The sequence below is a fragment of the Oryctolagus cuniculus genome, chromosome 2, assembly GCF_051225735.1.
Source record: "Oryctolagus cuniculus isolate XC-2025 breed Fujian yellow rabbit chromosome 2, ASM5122573v1, whole genome shotgun sequence".
In the NCBI taxonomy this organism is placed as follows: Eukaryota; Metazoa; Chordata; class Mammalia; order Lagomorpha; family Leporidae; genus Oryctolagus; species Oryctolagus cuniculus.
This window is the reverse complement of record NC_142868.1, coordinates 49,426,609-49,446,536: the sequence shown is the minus strand read 5'-3', so window position 1 is coordinate 49,446,536 and position 19,928 is coordinate 49,426,609. Positions and strand designations below refer to the sequence as shown.

General features: G+C 42.6%; 1 protein-coding gene and 1 long non-coding RNA gene across 3 annotated transcripts; one reads left to right on the top strand and one right to left on the bottom strand.

Annotated features, from left to right (window-relative positions):
• Positions 1–1,380: 1,380 nt before the first annotated feature.
• Positions 1,381–8,801, bottom strand: LOC149127757 (uncharacterized). Of its 2 annotated transcripts, XR_016229917.1 has the most exons (5): positions 8,034–8,801; positions 5,383–5,503; positions 4,987–5,116; positions 2,973–3,213; positions 1,381–2,013 (listed from the first exon to the last, which is right to left on the bottom strand). It is a non-coding gene; the product is annotated as an uncharacterized LOC149127757 (long non-coding RNA). The 2 variants fall into 2 exon arrangements; XR_016229916.1 differs by having other exon boundaries at positions 1,381–3,213; positions 8,034–8,345.
• A 128-nt stretch (positions 8,802–8,929) lies between these two features.
• Positions 8,930–14,046, top strand: NEFM (neurofilament medium chain). The gene is made up of 3 exons (XM_002709311.7): positions 8,930–10,069; positions 10,773–10,897; positions 12,171–14,046. The coding sequence occupies exons 1-3, from the start codon at positions 8,996–8,998 to the stop codon at positions 13,555–13,557; spliced, it is 2,586 nt and encodes an 861-aa protein (XP_002709357.4). The 5' UTR covers positions 8,930–8,995; the 3' UTR covers positions 13,558–14,046.
• Positions 14,047–19,928: the final 5,882 nt, after the last annotated feature.

Here is a 19,928-nt window from a genome sequence, read left to right as displayed (position 1 = left end):
GCCTCTCCTTCTCTCTGCCTCTCCTTCTCTCTGTGTAACTCTGACTTTCAAATAAATAAATCTTTTTAAAAATTTTTTGTAAATAAATGTATACTTCCTTTGAATCCCATCTGCATCACAAGAACAGCCTCTAGACTTATGGCCCTGCTTCCACTCCCTTTCACCCTCCAACTATTCTACTCCCTTCAGCCAAAATGATTTCTGTTAACTTCCAATTTGACCAGGTTTCTAACCTTCTTAACTTAATTTATCTTATAACTGTGTCTCACCAGTTATAAGACAAATACATAGGGAGGTCTCCACGCTCTCTCTTGTGCCTCTTTCTCCAGCCTGGGCCACATGAGCCCTCTCCTGACACTCTTGCCTATGTGCCCTATTTATATCCAGGATCTTGTGTACCCCTCTCTCCAGGCAGGGCATCACAGTCCCCTTTTTTTCTACTCATAAGTAGCACTTTGAGCACACTGTGCTAGCTCTCACTTCCCTTTCTCCTCTAGACAATTCCAACTTATGTCTCAAAACTCATCTGAGCCACCACCTCCTCCAGAATGCTGTCCTTGAATATCTTCCACCCATATCACAGTTGGTGCAGTTACCCAGCCTCTGTGCTCCTGTAGTGTGGTGGAATGAGAATGCCGCACCAGGATGGCACTGGCAAGCAAGCGTCAGTTACTCAGGAAATGGCAGCAGAACCCCCCATCTGGCAAAGGAGCCTGCCTGGCAACAGGCAGTGATTGGTTGCAGCATAAATCGCCCCTTGACCGGATAGGCTGCCTCAGCTATATAAGCTACTGCACCAACCGAAATAAAGGAGTTTACAAGCTGCTTGCCTCTAGCCCACTTTTACCCGACTCAATCAGTGTCTGTCGTGACTCTGCACCTCTTGCCCCCACTGCACTTCTCCTCTCAGAATGAATCCACAGCAATACTGTAGCACACTTTGTTTATCTCTGGCTATGCTATAGATAGCCCTTCAAGGTAACTAGGTATGTAGGTGCCTCATTCTCCTTTAGACTGTGTTCTTCCAAGCTAGGAGCCCGTCTTTCATGCCTCCCCAGTGTCCAATACAGCACCTGATACTGAAGAGATTAACTGTTGAGTGAAACTTTGAGGAAAAAGATAGAACATCAACTACTTATTCACACAATAAATACTTCTTGTGTTGTGCAAACATCATAGAGTGCATTTTCACAAATCTAGATGGTGGAGATCAGTCAATATGGTTGTTAGATGTAATCAAGGCAAACATGAGATGTGTGAGCCTGCTGCCTTTGTTACATGGCATACTTTTATAGTGCACTTTTAAATAAGAAGTACTCTCCAAAATAATGACAATAATTTAAAATAATGATAGAAAGTTCAATACAGCAAACACATAAGTCCATTTATAATTATTTATTAGCATGACCAAGGATTATGGATTGTTTATAATTGTAAGGGCTATACTTTAATACAACTGGCAGTGCAGAAGGTTTGTCCACATCAGCAGCTCCACAAAAACATGGATACTGCATTTTATTGTGAAGTTATAGTATCACAAGGTTACAGGAACTTTTCAGCTCCCTTATAACCTTAGAGGACCACTGTGGGATACATATGCAGCCCATTGTGTGTGCTTGAATATATTGGGTAGTCACAATCAGTAAATTACCAAGGGATATTCAAATATCTGTAATATTTGTCTTCCATTTAGAATTTCAGTCACAGGTTGAGTCATTGTTTAAATGACCAACAGGTGGTACTGACCAAAAGTCTTCAAACAACCAGCTTCATGGACTGGGAGAGGGATCTATACCAAGAAAAAAAAAAGGCAGGAAGGATCGGGATAAGTTGGAGTTTCCTAGGACTAGGTAATGGAAACACAAACAAGAATGTCAAACCAGAAGCATAAGGTTTTCCCCAAGGCAATGGAGGGTCTTCAATGGCTTGATCAGGACAGGAGCATGCCTTTTGCAAGAAGACACACAAGTGCCTCCCTCTTCAGAGCTTCCAAAGGTGCACCAAATTTCCAACCTGTATTGAAAATAACATAAGGAAGAGGCCATGTACAGTTTCAGGAGGCAGGAGAAAACATACCAAATTATATTAAATGAGTCACAGTGGTTAAGGAAGGGTTTTCTTCATGAGGCATTCAGTTCCTAATAACTTTATGTAATCCAAATCCAGAAGCCCATTGCACCATGACTAATACAGGATATACATTGTTTCCTTTCAAGGTCAACTTTTGCTCAAGAAAATGAGAAATGGTTCTCTTCCTTGACCCCATCTGATAAAGCAGAAACCATAGCAGATTTATATAAATGAAAATAAGGGTGAGTCAGAGCACTTTATCCTATAAATAACAAAAATGAATTAAGGTTGATTTGTCTCCAGGCAACTTATATAAATACAGTCATATAACCTGATTTTAGTATATAGGATAGATAATCAAGAGATTCACTTAAAATTATTCATGGCTGTCTCTTCACTGTTCTAATAGATTTTAAAAGCTGCTTCCTGGCCAGCCATTGCCTTATAGAACTTCCCTGATGAAGATCATGGCCCCAGCTATTTCTTCTGCCAAGATTCAAATGCTTACTATTGGACCTCTCAAAGTAGATTTAGTTTAAGGAGTTTGACATCTATCAAAAAAAAAGTGCATGCATATTTTAAAGATTTTCCTTTGAAATTAAATATATTTAAATATATAGATATATTAGTAAATAAATGGCACTATAAAAAATGAATGTGCAGTACAAAGTAAAATCTTCTAAAAATGAAACCCAAAGCATGTGTACACATAAATAATCAATAGATACTAGATAACATAATGGATGCATTTTAGGTATATTACTCACAGAGCATAGGCTAGAATGAATGAATTAGATATTCAAATCACACAGAAAACTAATTTAGGATAAAATATAACAAAGACAATTAATTCAGGGGCAGGCATTGTGCATAGCAGTTAAGATTCCACTTGGGACGCTCACATTCCATAACTGAGGGCCAAGGTTTAAGCTTGGCTCCGCTCCAGATTCTAAGAGTAAAACAAATAGCTTCCAGATGAGGTTGTGAAGATGCACTGCATGTGTCTTCTGAAGTGGACTGCAAGGCCAAATGACAGCTGTGATGAGGGTCATCTTCCAGAGCCGGACCACACAGGCATTCCTGTCTTTACTGCACTACTTCATTGTGTGTAGGACTTAACTCCTCTGTGCTCAATTGCTTTCTCTACAAAATGGAAATAATAATAATGTTGTCACCTCACAGGATGGTTGTAATGATTAAATGAGATAATCCAGCAAAACCTTGTCACAGTACCCAGCATATAGTAAGCACTTATAAAATACCAGTTATTGTTGTTGATATTGCTGCTATCTGCCTACTTTTAAATTTATTTTTGCATTCTGATTAAGGCTGATTTTGATATCCTTCTAAAAGATTTTTTTGTAAGTTAGAAAATCTGAGTTCTAACCCAGGCTCCACCACTCACCAGATACGTGGCCTGGGACAAGTACCTTGAACTACTCAATTATGAAACAGAAATAATCATTTGCCTGTACCCTATCGATCCCCATGGCTCAAACCAGATAAGGCTGCACTGCTTTCTTTTGCCCGCTTTGCTTCTTTGATGTGCAGCATTGTTCTCACATAAAAATCTGATGGTGAGGGTGATGACGACTTTGGGATTGAGAGTTCCATTAAATGTAAAGAATACAGTACTCAGGTCTGTGTAGGCCAATAAAAAACTGCACTCTCGTCTGTCACACCCCTGCCCTCAACTTCATGATGACATTCCTCTCAATAAATAGGGAGACGGGGGGGCAGACAAAAAGAGAGATGGGGATTAATGTCAGACCCAACTAGGCTTTCCTGATCTATGATTAGTAGTAGTCATTTTAATTGCTATTACTATATTATCACTCTAAATATAAAAGGTCTTTTAAAAACTTTTTTTTAAAGAGAAAATGGCAAGTTAAATACTTGGCTAGAGCTTGGATATAACATAACCTACCACATTTTGTTTAAAGATAGCAATTTGCATATTCAGACATACTTGTATTAAAAAACAGAGCATGGAATTATATAAACAGAAAGATTATATCTACATCTAGATCACAGAGAAAAATTTCAGAAAATAAACTGCACTTTGTAATTTCTGCACTAAATGTGTATTTTAACCAGAATAAATAAAACGTCAGTTAAATATTCTAAAATAAATTATGCTATTGGCAATATAATTGACAAGAGGGAACTATGATGGTGAGTTCATTTTCAAAATATTGTGAAAAAGTGCTGCTTTTCTGAGATTTTGGGAAAAAAACAGAAATGATGAGACTTACTTATTAGGTGGGGCTATTTGACTTTATATCTCTAGGTTTAGCTCTTTTCAGAAATTTGGTCCAAAGATAATAAATCACTGATCTGTTCTAGTTTTACAAAGCTCATTTTCATTAAGAGTTTCTAATAAAAGAATTACATTCCTTGCTAAGTCAGGCCTTGGTAAGATTGTGATAAAATATGCTATAACTATTACAGGGCCACAATGGTGCAAAGTCATGTGTAATGCAGGGCTTTAAAAATTCAAGTGCATGTCATCCTCAAGATCTGTTATTTTATAGATAAAGCCAAAGTGATCAATTAAACACAAACTGAAAATTAATACAGCAGCACTGTTGTTATGCATCTAGTGAAATGTATTTTTAGAATCACTTTTAGCAGTAGTCTTTTAAATGCTTGTTAAACATTCTAAGTCTTCTCTGCTTTTCACAGAACTGATTCACAGTGGCGGAGTAAAGGCATTACACAGCAAAAAACTCAGTAGGTTACGTTAAAGCCGAAAGCAGGATCTTTCCCTATAAAACATGAAATTTCCAAACCTATTGAGGTCGTATATGGAACACTACAAAGATTTAAGTGCTTTAAGTTTTTTAAGTACTTCAATTAACTTCATAAAAACAGTAACTGACAGAAATATAAGGCAACGTTGGATGATTAAAATACCTGGCATGGAACACAAACCCCACTGCAGTGGCGTCACGTCAGAAAAGTCCAGACTTATTCACTTTAATGAAAGGCAAGAGGGACACACATAAACGTTCCAATTTCCCTGACTGGAAACAGCCTTTCTCCCCTGAAGAAACCAAAAAGTAAAAGTCAAAATTACTATTTACATTTGCCATTCTGAGGCTCAAGTAGAAATAAGTACTATGGCTTCCTTTTTCCTCATGTTCCTGTTTCAGTTTCCTATACCAACAACCCCTTACATAATTAGCAAAGGAAAATGCATAAGTAATCATGCATAACAAGTTACAGAACCAGATCCCAAGAAAAAGAATTAGTTGGAAGACATCACGGTTTGGGACAAATTACAGATCATCCTGTTTCAGACTGACTCACCCTGAAACCACAGTGGTGGCTTCCATCCGGAGCCTCGCTTGCTGCTGGTTCCCACTTGCCATCCTCCCAGCTTTTCTTGTGTATCAGAAAAGTATTGTTTAAAGGAATAAACATGAAGAAACTGGAAAAGGGAGAAAATGCCCAAGTTCTTATTTTTTATCTTAATTTTTGATTGAATAAATAAATCCCTGAAACAATAAATAAATCCCTTAAACAAGGTATTTTCCCCACTATCATTTGATGCAAAAAAAAAAAAAAAAGAAAGAAAGAAATCTCACACCAGCTTGCTCTTAATTACTAAGTTAACATTTGCACTTTACCCACAGGCAGAACATGCAAATTGGACCCTGCTCTGTGTTCCCCTATAAAATCATCCAGAACTGTAGCTTATGAAACCACATCAGAAATAATTTCATTTAAAAATATCTTATGCCTAAGTCATACATGAACCTTTTTTTAAAAATATATATTCCAAAATACTGTAGTCAACTCAACTCTGTCAGTGCAGTGTGGTAAATTCAGATAAACTGCCATGCTTTTTTCTCTCAATATTTGTTGAAAATCCTATAGCTTTAGTGTCGGTAGGAAATAAAAATGCAAAATGTTTTTCTACAAAAAATATTAAATTCAAAAACATTAGAAAAAATAAGGATGTTTATTATAGAGCTTTTTAAAGTTTTTGTGCTAAATTCACTGATGGATATAACCTTCAAATCACCTTCATGAAGGGGTAAAGTAAAAAAAAAAAGTAAAAAAAAAAGTCTGATATAAAATAAACCATTTATCTGAATGTAGAACTGGACCCGTAATTTTTAAGCTAGGGAAATTTTTTCTTCAAAAAAGTGACTCTCATAATTCTCTGCATTATTCTGCAGTGTTCAGATTGAAAAATACTGCATGTGACATTGAAGTTACAATTTTAAGCAATAGGCACCAGATTTAGGTTGAGTAATTGGCCATTATTTTGCTTATACAAAATGCTTTCCTCCTTCTGTAACCACTTGGAAGCTTAACAGTTTCTGAGTTAGCTTAGATACAAGGCAAAACAGGCTCATTGTGAAATTAGACATGTGTTTCCCTGTAAATGTCTCTCTGCAGAGTCATTGCATTTCCAAAGCCCTAAAGAAAACTCACGGCAGAAGGCTGCGGGTTAACCATGTGCTCTCACTGCAGAAAGTGCTCTCAGTGAATGTGCAACATGAAACCGCCAAAGGCTTTCTATATTTTAATGAAAACAGAAAGTAATATGCAACTAAGTCATAGTCACTTGGTAATTAGTATGTGGCCTCATCTAGATCCATCCTGCCGTGTCCAACCCTGAGACCCTCAGGACTTTACAGAATACAAGGGAGTTTCTTTCTCTTTTCCTTTATTTCTCTGGATGAAACAGAAAATCCTGTTTTGACAACATTGGCAAGTCATTTCCCTCACTCTGTCATCTGTCCCTTTCAACATCTTGAGATTTGGGCTCTGCTTCCCTGAGAGATACCCCATCCCTCAGCAAATGAGAACATCCTTCCCACACAGCCTGCAATGCTGCAGTTTCACATTAATGAACCAAAAGTGATTCCCTGAATTAACCCTTTCTAAAATAGTTTCTATTTTAGTATCAATGTGCCATGAGGGCGTATGAAAGCAAAAAATAAAAACTACTAGAAACCAAGGCATTTTCTGATAACTTACTGATGTACATGATCCTTTCATCTAATAAAATAGGGACAAGAAAAAGCATGATGTACAAAGAAAATAAGCCTAGAGTCTCTACAGCAGTGGTTTCTCCTCATCCATAGCAAGCAGTTCACACTCAGTCACTTGTCCCTGAGGTCCTGGTAGTGTCTTCAGTCCTGTACTCTATCATTCACTGTGTCTTGGAGCATTCAGAACTTTTTACCCTGAATTATCCCCCACAGTGTTATCCACAACAAAGGGCCATTTTAATGCTTAGGACTGCACCAGACAGGAGAAAGTCTGGAGTTCTTGTTTTAATAAACATGCTTAAAGATATAGAAAATCCATTTTAAATCAGTCATTAAAATATACAGAGAGAAACAGTACACTTTAGATAGAGGGAAAATATCTGATTTTCTTCAAGGTTGTAGTGAGTCTTTTTAAATTAACTTAAAATTAACTCAAATTAGTCATTGCAGTTACATATAGGAAGTCCTGAGCCAAAAGAAGACAAGGCAACTATGTTCAAACTTATCACAAACTGTATTTTGCTGGACTTCTCATCTCAGCAGATTTCAAATTGCCCTTTCCAAGGAATATTTGACCTTCAAATTTGGGGCCTTGATATCTCTTGATTTTCTGCATCCATCCTATGTCAGAAAACTTAGGCTACATTACACTTAATATTTCTGTTAATTGACTCTAATAAATTTTGGTTTTCAAAACCTGCATTCTGTTCATTGTGCCAGGTCTGCATTGCAGAGAAGTCTTAGCGTGGGATTCCAGCCTGGCCCCTGCAAACTGAGTTACTACAAGCAGACTTAAATTGTATTTGCTCTGAGAGAAGAGGGGGAAGAGAGCCCTCTCCCCACTGTCATCCTGAAGGCCTAGGCCGGCGATCAGCCCCTGGGAGCTGAATCTCGCGCGCTGGCCTGGGCGCTGTCCTTGGTGCTGCCGGCGCCATAGGCGCTCCAGCGCCTTACCTTCTGCCCCCGCGGAAGCTGCGGACGTCCGCCACACAGAAAGCAGATTGTAGCGCCATATCCCACTTTTGAAACAATAACTACCCCGGTCTGTACTCTTTGTCCCCTTCCCGAAGGCTTCAGGACGACCGTTTCTCAAAGTCTTTTTATTTCTTCCAGACTCAACTCCTCTGCGCTCATCTCCCGCAGCTTTAAGGCAGGGAGTGGGGGAAGGGAGAGGGAGGCTGGAGATGAGGATGGAAGAGGGGAGGGAAGAGAAGGGGAGATGAGGGTGGAGGAGGGGGAGCTGAAAGGGGGGTGAGGATGGGGGAGGGGAGGAGCAGGGGAGATGAAGAAAGGACGAGGGAAGAGGGCAAGGAAATGGTTAGAAGAAAAATTCTCGAAGGAAGGGGCTTAGAGGGCTGACGGGTTGAATGGGACTAAGTAGGGGAAAGAGGGGCCAAACAGAGCAGGAAGGAAGATGGGTACAGAAAAAGTCACGGAGAAAGGGCAAAAGAAGAGAAGGTCGTGAGGACAAGAGTGGAGAGAGCGCTAACCAGGAACCAGGGGGACCAGGGGTCCACACGGGGCTGCCGGGACGTGGACAGAAGTAGACAAAGAAAGGGCGTTGGGTGGATATTCGCACCCGGGGTCTAAAATGCAACCTCGAGGAGAAGAGAAACAGGAGAGAAGGGGATTGCGGGGCGACAAGTGTTCTGGGACCCGAAGGAGAGCTGGGGGAGGGGCCGGGACCCGGGCCGCGCAGCCCCGAGCCGGGCGCAGCGTGGCCCCCGCCGAGAGCGCGCTGAATCACCGCCGGGCCGCCGGCCCCCTTCCCCCCGGCCCGGGCCCGCAGTCCCCGCCTCCTCGGCCGCCGCCTCCACGGGGCGGGGCCCTGGCCCGGGACCAGCGCCGCGGCTATAAATGGGCTGCGGCGAGGCCGGCAGAACGCTGTGACAGCCACACACACCAAGGCCTCCAAGATGAGCTACACGTTGGACTCGCTGGGCAACCCGTCCGCCTACCGGCGGGTCACCGAGACCCGCTCCAGCTTCAGCCGCGTTAGCGGCTCCCCGTCCAGCGGCTTCCGCTCGCAGTCGTGGTCCCGCGGCTCGCCCAGCACCGTGTCCTCCTCCTACAAGCGCAGCGCGCTCGCCCCGCGCCTCACCTACAGCTCGGCCATGCTCAGCTCCGCCGAGAGCAGCCTCGACTTCAGCCAGTCCTCGTCGCTACTCAACGGCGGCGCCGGCGGCGACTACAAGCTGTCCCGCTCCAACGAGAAGGAGCAGCTGCAGGGGCTGAACGACCGCTTCGCCGGCTACATCGAGAAAGTGCACTACCTGGAGCAGCAGAACAAGGAGATCGAGGCGGAGATCCAGGCGCTGCGGCAGAAGCAGGCCTCGCACGCCCAGCTGGGCGACGCGTACGACCAGGAGATCCGCGAGCTGCGCGCCACGCTCGAGATGGTGAACCACGAGAAGGCTCAGGTGCAGCTGGACTCCGACCACCTGGAGGAAGACATCCACCGGCTCAAGGAGCGCTTCGAAGAGGAGGCACGGCTGCGCGACGACACCGAGGCAGCCATCCGCGCGCTGCGCAAAGACATCGAGGAGTCGTCGCTGGTCAAGGTGGAGCTGGACAAGAAGGTGCAGTCGCTGCAGGATGAGGTGGCCTTCCTGCGGAGCAACCACGAGGAGGAGGTAGCGGACCTGCTGGCCCAGATCCAGGCGTCGCACATCACGGTGGAGCGCAAAGACTACCTGAAGACGGACATCTCGTCGGCGCTGAAGGAGATCCGCTCCCAGCTCGAGTGCCACTCCGACCAGAACATGCATCAGGCCGAAGAGTGGTTTAAGTGCCGCTACGCCAAGCTCACCGAAGCCGCCGAGCAGAACAAGGAGGCCATCCGCTCCGCCAAGGAAGAGATCGCCGAGTACCGGCGCCAGCTGCAGTCCAAGAGCATCGAGCTCGAGTCGGTGCGTGGCACCAAGGAGTCCCTGGAGCGGCAGCTCAGCGACATCGAGGAGCGCCACAACCACGACCTCAGCAGCTACCAGGTAGGAATCGCGGCTGCGCGGCCAGCCTGCGCCAGCGCCAGCGCCGCGCGCCCCCGCCACTTGGGCGCGTGCCCGGGCGCCCTCTCCAACGCGCTCCCTAGTGGTCGCCTGTCCGTGAGCGCTCGCGGCACGCCAAGTTCAGTGTCCGCAAGCGTCCTCGCCCCTCCCCATGCCCACCCACCTTGCCTGGGCTTCCTGAGACTCAAGGCCTTTTTCCAAAACGTGCTTCTCTTCTATTGTTGCGCACTTGCGCATTTAAAGTAGGAAGTGTGTTTAGGTAGTTGATAAATAAGCGACTTTAGGATAGCGTATGCAGCAACGCATCACTTTTCCCGCAATGATTGGGAGAACTTTCAAGTTGATTTCAGCCCCCAAGGCTCAGATGGCAAGGGCCAGGCCAGCACTGAATGTCCCCACGCGTGTGTATTTCCTGCGAATCTGTCCTAGGTCCACTGGTCTCAGTACTTGATGTGCCCAGGAAATGTCTTGTTGACCTTGTTTGTTTGAGAATCCTTTAGATTGAAAGGAAAGGAAGGGAGCTGGAAGCGACAGCTACAAGGTTTGCAGAGCAGGAGGGAGAGGAGGGTGGGGGGAGGGGGGCCACAGAACAGAAGAGGGGGGTGAGGGAGAAGCCAGCAAGAGGTCTATGAAGAAAGTCGTTTTTGGAAGATGGATCTGTGGAGGTTCCTTGTATCTGTTTCAGGACACCATTCAGCAGCTGGAAAATGAGCTTCGGGGAACGAAGTGGGAAATGGCCCGCCACTTGCGAGAGTACCAGGATCTCCTCAATGTCAAGATGGCTCTGGATATCGAGATCGCAGCCTACAGGTAGGGGGCTCTCTGGGGGGGTGGCCGCGAGGCTCCCCGCACTGCTCAGGCTGTTGGGACAGAACCTTCACCAGGAAGTCAGCTCAGCCAGGTTGCACGAGTCTGGTTTTCTCCCAGAATTAAAAGGAAATTGTCCTAAAGAATTGTAAATGTGTGGGGTTTTTTTAACCACTTTATATATACAGCTTGAAAGGATGAACACTAGTCGAAACAAAACACTTGTATTTTAGAAAATATGAAATGTTTGAGAATGCTTGAAGCACAAATGGAGTTTAGGTTTTTAATATTTCATCTGGTGATTGTAGCTTTTCAAATCCATTATGCCAAGGACAAACACCAGGACATTTTTATTTCTCTGTTTATTGGTATAGCTTACTGTTGCCATTACCTGGCTGAGAATAGATACAGATTGAAATATTCAAATATAAAGTACTGTAAAGTATAGATTATATATCTAAATATGTAACACATATGTTAATCTATATATCTAGATTTAGATCATTATATATAGATATATAAACATATGTATATATGATTTCTTCATAGATAGAGATAACTTCAGTTCTGTTAACTAATGTGATCTTGCTGTTAATTAAGTTCAAAGGACAAAATCTTTGATTAATCAGTTTTTCTCTTATGAATAAGGTAATTATAATACTACTGTAACAAGACTAAATTGCACTCATGGAGCTTATTTTTCCAGAAAACAGAGTAATTACACTTAATAGACATTTTTTGATTGAAATTGAAGACCAATTTAAAACTTAATACACCCATTTTAATACCTAGCTCTAATTTGCTCTAGCATAAGTTCTGAAATACACTTAATAATTTTGTAAATTTTCTAGCTTTATTTTTGCTTTAAAAATAGTATCTATCCTGAAAGTCTAAATGTTCACAAAGTCATTAAGTCTGGTTTTTCTTTTGCTTTGAGTTGGCTGGTGGGGAGTTTTTCAGAATATTCATAAAGCACCAAATGGGTTGCTGCTGTAGAGCTAAGACCTAGTGCCTGGATGTGATTGGTGGACTCTTGGGTGTGGTTAGTGATGGCGGCAGGGACTGGCTGGCATTCAGGGACGATCTGTCTCCCTCACTGAATATGACACAATAAACCAGTGAAATGATAGCAAATGTTATACCAGCTTAATAGAATCTTTTACTTACCTGATTCTACTTAGTGAAAGGTGGCTGTGAAATACCCTTAATATAATTGAGCTCAGAAGGCCCAATGAGATGTTAATGAATGTCTTGTCTTTGTTGGTTCTCATCTTAGAAAACTCCTGGAGGGTGAAGAGACCAGATTCAGCACATTTTCAGGAAGCATCACTGGGCCACTGTATACACACCGACAGCCCTCAGTCACCATATCCAGTAAGATTCAGAAGACAAAGGTGGAAGCTCCCAAGCTCAAAGTCCAACACAAATTTGTTGAGGAGATCATAGAGGAAACCAAAGTGGAGGATGAGAAGTCAGAAATGGAAGATGCACTGACAGCCATTGCAGAGGAACTGGCCGTGTCTGTGAAGGAAGAGGAGAAGGAAGAAGAGGCAGAAGGAAAGGAAGAGGAGCAAGAAGCTGAAGAAGAAGTTGCAGCTGCCAAGAAGTCTCCAGTGAAGGCTACCACACCCGAGATTAAAGAGGAAGAAGGGGAAAAGGAAGAAGAAGGCCAGGAGGAGGAAGAAGAGGAAGAAGATGAAGGTGTTAAGTCAGACCAAGCTGAAGAGGGAGGATCAGAGAAGGAAGGCTCTAGCGAGAAAGACGAGGGTGAGCAGGAAGAAGGAGAAACCGAGGCTGAAGGTGAAGTAGAAGAAGCAGAAGCCAAGGAGGAAAAGAAAACCGAGGAGAAGAGTGAAGAAGTGGCTGCTAAAGAGGAGCCAGTGACAGAAGCCAAGGTGGGAAAGCCAGAGAAAGCCAAGTCCCCTGTGCCAAAATCACCAGTGGAAGAGGTGAAGCCAAAAGCTGAAGCCACAGCAGGGAAAGGGGAGCAGAAAGAGGAAGAAGAGAAGGTTGAGGAAGAAAAGAAAGAGGCAGCCAAGGAATCTCCAAAGGAAGAGAAGGTGGAGAAGAAGGAGGAGAAACCAAAAGATGTGCCAAAGAAGAAAGCTGAATCCCCGGTAAAAGAGGAGGCCGCAGAAGAGGCTGCCACCATCACCAAACCCACAAAGGTGAGCGTAGAGAAAGAGGCCAAAGAAGAGGAGAAGCCGCAGCAGCAGGAGAAGGAGAAGGAAAAGGAGAAAGCAGAAGAGGAGGGAGGCAGTGAGGAGGAAGGGAGCGACCAGGGGTCAAAGGAAGCCAAGAAGGAAGACATAGCTGTCAATGGGGAGGTTGAAGGGAAAGAGGAGGAAGAGCAGGAGACCAAGGAAAAGGGCAGTGGGCGAGAAGAGGAGAAAGGCGTCGTCACCAATGGGTTAGACCTGAGCCCAGCAGACGAGAAGAAGGGGGGTGACAGAAGCGAGGAGAAAGTGGTGGTGACCAAAAAGGTAGAAAAAATCACCACTGAGGGGGGCGATGGTGCTACCAAATACATCACTAAATCTGTAACCGTCACTCAAAAGGTCGAAGAGCATGAAGAGACCTTTGAGGAGAAACTAGTGTCTACTAAAAAGGTAGAAAAAGTCACTTCACACGCCATTGTAAAGGAAGTCACCCAGAGTGACTAAGATCTGAGTCCATTGCAAAAGGTTAAGCCATATGACAATTTCAAAATGCATGTGATTGACAGCTTCAAAACAGAACGGGTTCTCCCATGGGGGCTCCAGACATTGTATTTTGCTTTGTGCAATATGAGGGGACTGCATGCAAGCGCAGGGTGCTCCCTCCTCAGTCTTCGGGGGATTCAAATGCATGATATTGTACGTACCTGGGGAATTTGCCAGTTTCCTAAGCTGTTGGAAGGGGGTACTCAGGGGGGATGTCTTGAGATGTATTATGCAAAGTACCAACTGAGCCAAAAATAATAAATGAAACACAGAACTCTCTTAGCCTTAAGAAAGCTATATATGAATAATTACGTTTACCTCACTGGTGCATTTAAAATGGACTTTTGTTCATGGGAGAACCTCGCTGACATGCACAGTTTGCAATCTTATGTTGATTGATGTAAAACGTCACAGCAGTATTTGCTCAATAAAGGTCATATTGGAAACATAGTCAATTGCTTGGTGTGATGTCATTGCACAGTGAAATCTCCACTACCTGAAGCTTTCTTTCTGTAGGATAGATTATTTGAGGGAATTGTAAGTGAACTTCACTTCTGACCACTATTTTGATAAGAATGGTCTCTTGGAAGACATAATTGCTGCTGACATTTAGAGTTGCCAACATCTTTGCTGAGAACAACTTTTATCCTTCAACTTTAAAATTGTATTTTTGAAACAAAAAAATAAAAGCATCAGATAAAAAAGGGAATTTGGTGGGATGGTCTCCATGTTTCCACCCCAAAACAGAACCTAGAGAACCTCCAGGTGAGAGAGGCAATAAAGGAACTTGTGCATTAAGACACAATGTCCCAGACAACAGAACTCAGCAAGCATAACCACGTGTCCAGAGGAAGTAGGGCTGAAACCATTAAGCCTTCTAATAAGGAATAGTCAGCCTCAGGTTCATGCCTTTGGTTCATATACACACTGCATCACTGATTCCTGTTCTGGGTGATAAAGGTTGATATTTCTGATCTTTCACTTACTGGGGGAAATAATATCAAAAATAAATAAATAACACCCTGCTTGGAAAAAGAAAAATGAGGTTCTCTGACATAGTGTTTTTAAATTTTAAAAATAGGCCTAATCTTGCCCAAAGAAATACTATTACCTTTTCAAAATGTATTTGTTACAGACTTTTGAGATCACTAATATATTATTTAGCATATTATCTTTTCGAAGTCTGTATTTTTCTTATCAGGAAGATCAATATTTGTATGTAAAATGCAAATTTATTTTGGTACAAAAAATGTTTGCAATTCAGGCATATTAAAGAGTTATCACAATACTCATGGAAAATTTGTAGTATGAAAAAATTATGCATAAGTTTCAAAATTTTTTGCACAAAAACAGGTTTATCTTCTAATTCCACTTTTCCATGAATCTTTTGACATGACCTCGTATTACCTCGCAAGCCCACCCATTGTGGCTGTCTCGATTTATAAGGATATTTAGCTGTGCTCCTTTCTTTCTTGTTAGACTGAAAGAAAGAAAACAGGGTCATGCTATGAATCTTTCACATAATATGCTTATATATCTCTTCATGTTTAAAAAATGAAATGATACTGCTTCTCTGTGGCACTGTTTCCATCATGAGAAGAATAAAAACTCAACTACCAAATAAGTGATAATTCATTCTGCTATAATACCTTGCAATGCACAAAAACATGGCAAATAGTTTTCTTAAAGTAGTTTTCATATTCAATAGAAAAGGAAAGTGTTATTTCTAGAATATTTCCTTCTATTGCCAGTCAGTATGAAAACAGTATTAAAACATTAGGATAATTGTTTCTACAAATAAGTTGGTTGTTCCAGTTTGGAACCACGTATTTTTTCCTGGTGGTTTATATCATTTGCCCAAATGAACACAGGCACTATTTTTGAGAATTATTTTATTTGGACTGCACAAAATTTTTCCATTTCCAAGGCTCTTCTACCCTTAGTAGTGGCAAAGCATTGGGCTAGAGTTCAAGTACAGGGTCTACAGATAACGAAATTGTCAACTTAGGTCCATTATATTATGCCTATACGTTTCTGCTTTCTTAACTGTAAATCATTTCTATAATTCTATGTAGCATTCTTGTCTTAGATAAGAATAGAGCTGAAAAAAATATTGACAGTTGACTACATCAAAAGTTATATATTTTTAGGGACTAGTGTTGTTGTATAGCAGGTAAAGCCAATGCTGGCATTCAATATGGGCTCCAGTTCAAATCCTGGCTACCTACTTCTGATCCAGCTCTCTGCTAATGCTCCTGGGAAAGCAATGGAAGATGGCCCAATTACTTGGGCCCCTGCACCCACATGGAAAACCCAGAAGAAACTTCTGGCACTTAGCTTCGGTCTGATCCAGCCCTGGCCATTGTGGCCATCTGGGTAGTGAACCAGTGGGCAGAAGACCTTCTGGGTGTGTGTTTGTGTGTGTGTGTGTGTGTTCCTCTCTCTGTAACTCTGTCTTTTAAATAAATAAAATAAAAACACAAAACAAAACAAAGTTATATATTTTTTAATGTTCACAGTGGGAGTAATCATTCTAAAGACATAATTGAGAAGTCAGACCAGTCACAAAGCCCCTAGGCCCATCCTCTTGCTTGTATCTGTGGTTGGGTGATGTGGGGGAAGAGCACAAAATCAAGGGTCCAGGTGGGCAATTGACTTAGTCATTAAGATGCTGCTTGGACACCCACATTCCAAACTGGAGTGCCTGTGTTCAAGTTCTGTTTCCAGCTACCTGCGAATGGTATACTCTGGGAGACAACAGGTGCTGGCTCAAGTATCTGGGTGTCTGATACCCACATAGGCTGTCTGGATTGAGATCCCAGTGCCCAGTTTAGCCTGGCCCAGCCTAATCTAGCAAAAGCAAGTAAGCCAACAAATGAGATTCTCTCTCTCTCTCTCTCTCTCTCTCTCTCTCTCTCCCCCTGCTTCTCAAGTAAAACAAAAAGATGATAGATAAATAAATAATTTTTAAAACTTAACAAAGGCTGGCGCCGTGGCTCACTTGGCTAATCCTCTGCCTGAGGTGCCAGCACGCCAGGTTCTAGTCTAGGTCGGGGCACCGGATTCTGTCCCGGTTGCCCCTCTTCCAGTCCAGTTCTCTGTTGTGGCCCGGGAAGGCAGTGGAGGATGGCCCAGGTCCTTGGGCCCTGAACTCCATGGGAGACCAGGAGGAAATACCTGGCTCCTGGCTTCGAATCCATGTAGCTCTGGCCGTGGCGGCCATTTGGGGGGTGAACCAACAGAAGGAAGACCTTTCTCTCTGTCTCTCTCTCACTGTCTAACTCTGCCTATCAAAAAAAAAAAAAAAAAAAAACTTAACAAAGGACAGTTTATTTGGCTCATAATTGTGGAGGCTGGGAAGTGCAAGAGCAGGGTGCCAGTGTCTGCTCAACATCTGGAGAGGACCTTCTTGCTATTTCAAACACAGCAGAGAGCACAGAACAAGTGTGCTAGCCAATGACGCCAGCATGAGGTCCCCAACCCTCACTACCTCCCTTCGTCCTAATTTCCTCCCAAAGACCCCACCTCCAAGTACCTTTAACATATGAATTTGGGTGTTAAGTTTCCATTGCATTAACTTTTAGGGGATACCTTCAAACCACAGCACTTGGAAAAACACAAGTAAGTATATGTTGAATCCTGATATAGTGATTTCATAATATATGGTGCATTTTTCTTCCTCAACTTATATGTCAAAATTTACTCTTACACAGAAAGAATATTTCAGCTAAGGGAAATTAGCCCTTAAAAGACAGTATGGTAATATTTGGAAGTTTAGAAGTTATTAATTTCCACCTATGTAAGTATAGAATATATGGATATCTGAAATAAAAAAGGAAGCTGTCTCCTCTTTCTCCTGATTTCTTTCTTTCTTTTCTTTTTTTGTTTTTTTGTTTTTTTGACAGGCAGAGTGGACAGTGAGAGAGAGAGACAGAGAGAAAGGTCTTCTTTTTTGCAGTTGGTTCACCCTCCAATGGCCGCTGCGGCCGGCGCACTGCGCTGATCCGAAGGCAGGAGCCAGGTACTTATCCTGGTCTCCCATGGAGTTCAGGGCCCAAGGACTTGAGCCATCCTCCACTGCACTCCCTGGCCACAGCAGAGAGCTGGCCTGGAAGAGGGGCAACTGGGATAGAATCCAGCGCCCCGACCGGGACTAGAACCCGCTGTGCTGGTGCCGCAAGGCGGAGGATTAGCCTAGTGAGCCACGGCGCCGGCCTGATTTCTTTCTAATCAAGGCTATCTAATTTCTACTGAATTGTGCTAAATAAAATTACAATGCAAGACTCAAGAGCATCTGACAAAGAGTAGGTGTCTGGTAAATGATAAACTTTCATTGTCACCAGTAGTAGTAGTAGTAGTAGTAGTAGTAGTAGTAGTAGTAGTAGAAAAAGTAATAGTCAAAGCAGTCATGCATATTAAACTGTCTTAAACATAGGAAATACTCACAAAACTTCAAAAAGTAGATGAATATAAATCTTTGCACTATATTTACTGCCTGTTACTTAGAAACATAGACACTTGAAGACTGGATTATTTTCTAGTATTTAATCTATCTCTCTCATGCCTAAAAAGTTATTACCTAATCTGCAACTGATTATCCACAGTGACAGAGAAGTTACTTGCTTTACACCATGCCAACAGTTACCTTTGATTGTTTAGGAAGGCTTCTTTACATTGTTCCAATTTGGGATACCCTATAATGTTAACTCCCTCTGGAGTTCAACCCTCTTCCCTTTTCTGCAGAGTGGACCATCAGAGCAGTGAAGGGCTTTGCTAAAATCTAAACAACTTGCAACATTAACAACTGTTGAGTTGACTGCTTATTATGTGTTCTTTGCACTTTTCCTGTAACAAATCATTGAATTGTCCCAACAAACATACGTGTGACATTATTTTGATCATTTTTTATATATTTGAGACATTAGGAACCCAGTCCTTGGTGTTTTTTAATATTAAGTCCATGCCTTTTTTATAGACAAAAAATATATACATTTGTTTACTCTTGAAATAAACTTTCTACCTGTTGTGCTTAGGTTGTCCCAAATAGTTCTCCATTTTGCATTTTTTAGATTATGAAGAAATTAGCTGACCCTTGGGATGTGTTCCTTTAGAAGTTATTGCTATATAGGAGGCAGAAATAGTATATTCAATTATGTATCCCCCTGGATTATGGTCTAGGTTCCATCCCATATGTGGACATGTAACATTATTTTGTGGGCTTTTCTTTATCAACTAAAACATACTGAAATTCTGATTGGTGCCTGAAATGTTGCATACCTGTTTTCCCATGTCTCAGACTCTTAAGGAACAATGAGCTAACTAGTTAGTGTCCCTTTTATCCATTAGTCACCTTTTTTATTTTTTTTTCATTTTTTTTTTTTTTGACAGGCAGAGTGGACAGTGAGAGAGAGATAGAGAGAGAGAAAGGTCTTCCTTTTTCCCTTTGGTTCACCCCACAATGGCCGCTGCGGCCGGTACATCGCGCTGATCCAAAGCCAGGAGCCAGGTGCTTCTCCTGGTCTTCCATGCGGGTGCATGGTCCAAGCACTTGGGCCATCCTCCACTGCATTCCCAGGCCACAGCAGAGAGCTGGACAGGAAGAAGAGCGACCGGGACAGAATCCGGCACCCCTACCAGGACTAGAACCTGGTGTGCCGGCGCCGCAGGTGGAGGATTAGCCTATTGAGTCATGGTGCCAGCCCATTAGTCACTTTTTACATACAACTCAGGATACAACAACACACATCTGTCTAATATTTTTTACCAACACTTCAGTCCTCAGTGATAGCACAAGGAAAGGATTTTAGGTTTGATTAAAATGACTGAGTGTCAAGTGAATTTATTTCTGTGCATCAGTGATTAGATAGGTCCAGACAGTTCTAACAAAGCATGATTTGAATGTAGCATGCTAGAAAGTTGAACAAATTTGGATATGTCACTTCCACATCCCACCCACTGTCATCTGTCATTATCATAGCTTGAGATTGAATTTCCTTTACTGGGCATCATTGATTATGAAGGCTAATAATCATTGTGTCCTTGTGAAAGCATGTCCACCCACAGAGTTCATTCCCTTGGCACACTAGAAAGAGCATTATAATTAGAAGCATATCATGTGTCAGTGACATTTGAAGAGCTGATGCCCATCTCCGTTCTTCATCTGCCACCTATGAAATATGCCACCAATGTTTCTACAGTGATATCTTTCTCCTTGGCAATCAGCAAACTGCTTTGCCAATTTTCTGCCTGGAACGTACGTAAAGGATTGCTCAGGAAGACATGGATCTCAATATCTCCAACAAGAGACAACAAAAACAAAGTCGAGGGAGGAA

Coding starts and splice junctions, on each gene's coding strand:
- NEFM (XM_002709311.7), top strand. CDS start 8,996: ATGAGCTACACGTTGGACTCGCTGGGCAACCCGTCCGCCTACCGGCGG. Junction 10,070..10,772: donor ACGACCTCAGCAGCTACCAG/GTAGGAATCGCG, acceptor TATCTGTTTCAG/GACACCATTCAGCAGCTGGA. Junction 10,898..12,170: donor ATCGAGATCGCAGCCTACAG/GTAGGGGGCTCT, acceptor TTCTCATCTTAG/AAAACTCCTGGAGGGTGAAG.